General features: G+C 25.5%; 1 protein-coding gene across 1 annotated transcript; it reads left to right on the plus strand.

Moving 5' to 3' along the window:
* The first annotated feature begins 5529 nt into the window (after positions 1–5529).
* Positions 5530–6127, plus strand: LOC145108218 (uncharacterized). Its single transcript, XM_079045231.1, has 2 exons — positions 5530–5903; positions 5991–6127. The coding sequence occupies exons 1-2, from the start codon at positions 5582–5584 to the stop codon at positions 6005–6007; spliced, it is 339 nt and encodes a 112-aa protein (XP_078901357.1). The 5' UTR covers positions 5530–5581; the 3' UTR covers positions 6008–6127.
* The last annotated feature ends 254 nt before the right edge of the window (positions 6128–6381 follow it).

The following is a 6381-nucleotide window of genomic DNA, read 5'->3' on the forward strand; positions in this document are numbered from 1 at the left end:
TAAATATGAAAAAAAAATCATAATATATTATTATATTTTTTTGCCAAATTTTGTAAAACATTATTTAATACAGTATCGTCAATTTCTCGAGAAAATATGTATGATACGTTTTTAATGGATTTAATTGAAAAAATTGAAGTTTATTTCCATCTATTTATGTATCAAATTCTTTGATTACTAATTATAATGTTTAGTTATAACTTTGCAACCAAAGTTGGTTTTTATCAAATATATACATTAATTTATACCATTTTTATTTTTATTTTTTATACAATAATACATAAAAGTTGATATAGATTTGTTAATTATTTATAACAAAGTCATACAAATATTAAAAAAGCACTTTGACGTTTAAAAAAATCAGTTTATTTAGATTTCAGTTTATTTTAGTAGCCCGCAGATTTAAAAAAAACAGTCTTCTTTTTTCAGACTGCAGACGTTTGGTCCACCTCTTCTACTGCAGAGGTCTACAGATGTGGTCCGCAGACTGCAGACATTTTGCCTCAGAAAAAACAAACAACACCTTAGTTTAGAGCATTAGGTATGAGTCACGTTATAACACCAAGTTCATATGTCACCTCATCTATAACACCACCATAACACCAAGGGGGAAATGATGTTCCCCATGTTATAACATGTTAAGAAGTAGACAGAGAAAGAAACAAAATGATTTGATTGGTTGATAAAGACAACAACCAATTAAACTTCTCGTTGCATCTTGTGCTCGTCACAACAAGATATGCCATAACATCCTCTTAACAAAAAGGAGGGGTGGTGTTTATCTTGTTATTACTAGGTTATGAGGTGTCACATGATCAGCAAAAATAGCACTTCTTATTGCCTATAGCATATGCTCTTATATATTTCATATGTTGTATGATTATAATGTTTTTCGGTTTTCGTTCTTTTATAGTTTGAGGGAAAGAAATGTCAAATAGATGAGGAAGATATTCGTTGTGAAGGTTGTGAAAGAATCAGGAAGAAGTGGGGTTTAAGAAGTTATTTTTTGTTTGGATCTCGAGATTTGAGATGTAGAGACTTTAACCTTTTGTAATCAAAAGTCATAACTCAAATACCATAATTTTCTTATTTCTTTGTAAAATGTAGTTGGTGAGAAACTAACAATTTGATTAATTATGTGATTTGATTTCTTGTTGGGATTGTTGAAACCCTAAACGAGGGTATGCATTTGTTTTTTTTTCTTTTAAATTCTGTGGAGGATAGCTGATGTTTCTTTGAAAGTAAATTTTTGCTATTTTGTGCTTGGTAATACAGTCCGATTTGCATCTTTTTATGTCTGTTTGTGTATTAAACTAATGGTTTGCATTCTATAATAATAGTTTATAATTTAAGACCAAACTAATATTTTCCTTGCTCATATTTGGATACAAATGATATTACCAAGAAACTTTTGTTAATATTGCACAAAAAATATTTGGCTTTGTAACCTACATTTTTTTATGTCTTACGTTTATGGTGTTAGGTGTTAGTTTTATTAATGTAAATTTTTTTGTTCTTATGTTAAATAAGTTAATAAAAAGGATCGATCAGTTTTTTGCTTTTTTTAAAAATTTTCTTTTTAAATAATTGTCACCTCGAAAGAAGATAAATTTTGTAATCGGAGATTTTCGACATCTTTTGAATGTGTAAATTTGTACAAAGTAACAAAACTCTAATCTCAAAACATTTTTATTGGTGGTTTGTTTCTACTAAAACTAATGCATATGTTTTTATTTAGTTAGAATTTTTTTTAACATAACCTCTTAAAAGATTTAGATCTTAAAAATGTATATTTAAAATATTATCATAAAAGTAATATATTTAATCTCTTTTTAATTTAAAAGACCATTGTAATTGTAAATAACAATTAGCATTTATTAAAAAATATATAGTTTATGTAATTGAATGGCTTTATTTGGAAAATAACTTTGTTAATTTATATTATATTAAACAATGTACTTATTAAAGGTTCAGATAATTGAAAAGATGTAACCACTCATGTACATACTGAAAAAAAAAAAGAAGTTGCAATGCGTAGTAGACTATTTACTCTAGGGAAATGAGAACAAACTCCACTACTGCATGTCTAGGTAACATGCACACCTAGCTCCTAGCTGTAGCTGGCTAGCTAAGATAAACTAAGGTAATTGGTTTTTGGGTACTCCTATACGCACGAAGGATTCGTATATAAAGGTCAATATGACATTTGACGAGATAAAATTAATTTGTCCCTCAATTTGCAATGATTTTTCAAAATACACCCTTAATGTTTAATGTTTTATAGTATTTACTTTAAACTTTATTATTTTTTGTTATATGGTTAAAAAAGTTTTATTTTATTTTATAACTCTTTCCTGTTTGTTTTCTATCAACCATCCGCCGTATAAATATATCATATTAGAAAACTTTTTTTTGTTTTTCTAAACCATTTAATATATATTAGTCAATAAAATTTTTTTATGTTTTATAACTCTAACTTTTTCCCAATTAATTTTATTATATTTTATTATATTATTAATTTTAATTTTGAATATATTATTTTTTACTATTGGTTATATCTATTAAATATTTAATGACATTTTATTTAAGAAATATAAATTTTAATAACAAAGTCGCGAGTTTCGCGTAACGGGTAGAGGCGATACCGTCGACGTATTGATTCCATGAAACAGGTATATTAACGTTTTATTACTAAATATTAATTAAAGATTACAATTTAGAAATTAAAATTTACAAATTTATTTATTGACAACATTTTATTAATATGTAATTTCACTATGTATTATAATAAATAAGATGTTATCTTTTTAAAATATTTTTAAGATTTATATATATTTTAATTGTTTAGAATAAAAAAAATAAAGTAACTTAATAAAGTAAATTATTGAATATAAAATAAAATAATGTATAAATCAAAAAAATAATAATATATAATTTGTTTGTTGAAAAAAAAATGTTATTTTTAATATAAATTGAGAAAGAAAATTAAAAAAAATCAATATAAACTAAAGAAAAAAAAAGAAAAAAGACATGGTATTACATGGTTCAATGGGGATTGAACTTCTAATTCATTACATTCTAGCTACAATGCATTTTTATTCCATACAATGTTATAGTACCACTTTTTAACCTATTAAACTCTTCATAAAACCCTTGTTGGGATGATCATACTTTAATACTTTATTATCATTTTTTATTTTAATATATATATATATATATATATATATATATATATATATATATATATATATATATATATATATAAACATTTTTTATTTGGTATCGTACATTTTAAAATTCTCAATCATTAAAAAGAGACAATGTTGAAAATAATAATAATTACCATGTGTTTTATTTTATATATACAAAAAATAAGTTTAGTTAAGAGTAAATTACACGAATGGTCCCTATGGTTTAGGGTAATTTGCGTGTTTAGTCCCTAACTTATTTTTTTAACTCGGAATGTCCATACTGTTTGTTTTTGTTACACGCTTGGTCCCTATTTTACCTAAAAAACTATTTTACCCTTGATTTTTTAAAATATAAAAATAAACACACCAACCTCAACCCCCTTCACCTTACTTACCAATCTTATAATTTTTCCTATTTAAATAATAGTCTTTTTAGGTAAGACAGGGACCAATCTCGTAACAAAAACAAACAGCATGGACCAAGCACGTAATAAAAACAAACAGTAGGGACTTTCTGAATTAAAAAAATAAGTTAGGGACCAAACACACAAATTACCCCAAACCATAGGGACCATTCGTGTAATTTACTATTTAGTTAATAAAACAAATTAATAAACAAAACAGTAAAATAAAAACTAAAAAGTAACGCACAAATTACCCAAATCATAGGGACCATTCGTGTAATTTACTCTTTAGTTAATAAAACAAATTAATAAGCAAAACAGTAAAATAAAAACTAAAAAATGGAAATAAAAACTAAAAATGAAAAGTGAAAAACTAAAAAATGGAAATAAAAACTAAAAATGAAAAGTGAAAGGTAGATTTTGTTACTTTTTAATATAAAATAATGAGCATTAAATGAAAAGTGATAAAGTATATTAAAAACGAAATCCAACATCAATCATCTGCTGACAAATTCATTTGTGACGTTCGTGTATATAGAATTTTTTTCGTGCATTTATAACCTTGGTTTTTATGCTTGGTTTGATATTATTTTTGTACGGAGTATTTATAAACTCTTGTTTTATAAAGATCTTCATCTTTTATATTGTAGATATAAATTTATTATTTTTGATTATTTTTTTAGAAAAGGTTATAAATTTATATTATTGTTTCTGTTACTGATTAAAATTTAATTTATTATCGACATATAATAAACGAATACATAAATATATATTTTAAACATTTTTCATTGCTATTTAAAATTAATAACGACAATTTTTTTTGCTTTTTAGTTATAATACATAAAACAAATTTATTAAGACAAATTATTATAAGATTTTTAACAGATTATTCTTTTATTAAATTCTTTTAAATATACATACATAAATTTTATATAAAGTTTACTAAGCAATTTTTTTATCTTTTGTAATGTGAAGCCATATGTAAATACTATTAAACTGTTGAAAAACAATATGAAAAAGGTAATTAGTAAAAAAATATCATTACTTTTTATATATATTTAAAATTTAGTCAAAAAAAAATTAAAAGTAACTAAACAAAATTATTTAATTAATCAAATATAATCATTAGTTACTAAGCTAAAAACGATTTTAAAGATATTATCGTTGTTTATATTTAACAATTACATTTTAATAAGTTATAGAATTCATGCAAGTCTTCATTTTCACTAAACAGTCGATTATACATCAAACATAATATGATTATATTTTGTAAGATTTATGATTTTGTTTTCACAATTACTATAAAAATAATGTTTTTCATAAAAATGAAGAAATGATATGGAAAAAAATCTTTGATGATTCTGAAGCTCTATATTTGAAATTGGAAATTGTTTATAAATACATAGGTAAAAATTGTTTAATAGATTCAAAAGATAAAATGATTTCGAAAATCGAAACTTCATATTTTCATAAAAAAGTGGTTGATGTGTTTTACAAATTCCAACCACAATGAATAAATTAGAGAAAAACACTTCAGTAACTTTTATTAAATTACGTCGGTTTGATATTTATATTTTGAAGGAAACGATAATGTAATTTGATTGGTTGGGATTATATTTTAGTTTAGATTAGATTGAGATATATTTTAAATATCGAAATCAATTTGATAAGATTATATCAAAACGTCGTATTGAATAACGGAAACAACAAGATAACGTATAAAAAATGCACCGCATAGAAAGCTATAATTACTAAAAGAAGGTCACGAAACAAAACACACCTAAACCATAATCCACCACTTCACATGCAAAATGAATAAACGATGGTGTAAAATGTAACACAAGAACCCCGACATTTTTTTTTACCATTTTACCCTCTCTAACCCCTTATAAATACACCATTTCTCAACCCCACAAAACACCATTAATAGTTCAAAACACTTACAAGCATAAACCATTTCATTCCTCTCATACATACCACCCTCCAATGGCAATCTCCACTTCCCATTTTATGTATTTTGCTATTGTCGTTTGTTCATTAGCTGTAATCTTGGGTAACAATAACTCTGTCTCAGCTCAATGCCAAGGCGATGTGCAGGGTCTCATGGAGCAATGTGCTAGGTATGTACAAAAATCTGGCCCAAAGATTCAACCATCTGGTGGTTGCTGTGGTGTTGTGAAGAACGTAGATTTGTCATGCGTTTGCAACCATATCACAGTGGAAGTTGAGAGTGTTATCAGCATGGAGAAGGCTGCATTCATTGCTGAAGCTTGTGGAAAACCACTCGCCCATGGATCCCAATGTGGAAGTAAGATTTTCCTCCAACAGGTTTCAAGATACCATTAATTAACATGTTCGTTTATTAAGACTTGTTTTTTATTTGTGTTTGTTTTAGGCTATATTGTGCCATGAAGCTTGAAGTAGAAAAGGTGGTGGCATACATCATGCATGGTGGAAGAGTTTGAATGTTGGAGACGCAACACTTTCTAAGCTGGTTGCTTTTTGTACCAAATAAATAAAGTTATTATAATTATATGGTGCAATTTTAATAAGGCGTATGGATATGTTTGAGAAAATTTGAATTCCCAATTTATATTCTAATTCGTATGGTAAATATATAGATCGAAATAATCCATGGGAAAAATATTCATCATAATAGTTATAGATCAAAACAATCGATGACAAAAAATGTGGTGGAACATGCCATGTAGTATTTCGTTGAGAATTTTTTAAAAGCACATTGAATCAACAAAATAATTGTTGATAATAATGCTTTAAATTATTCA

This window comes from Lactuca virosa, chromosome 1 (assembly GCF_052849685.1).
Source record: "Lactuca virosa cultivar CGN04683 chromosome 1, Lactuca_virosa_CGN04683_v6, whole genome shotgun sequence".
In the NCBI taxonomy this organism is placed as follows: domain Eukaryota; kingdom Viridiplantae; phylum Streptophyta; class Magnoliopsida; order Asterales; family Asteraceae; genus Lactuca; species Lactuca virosa.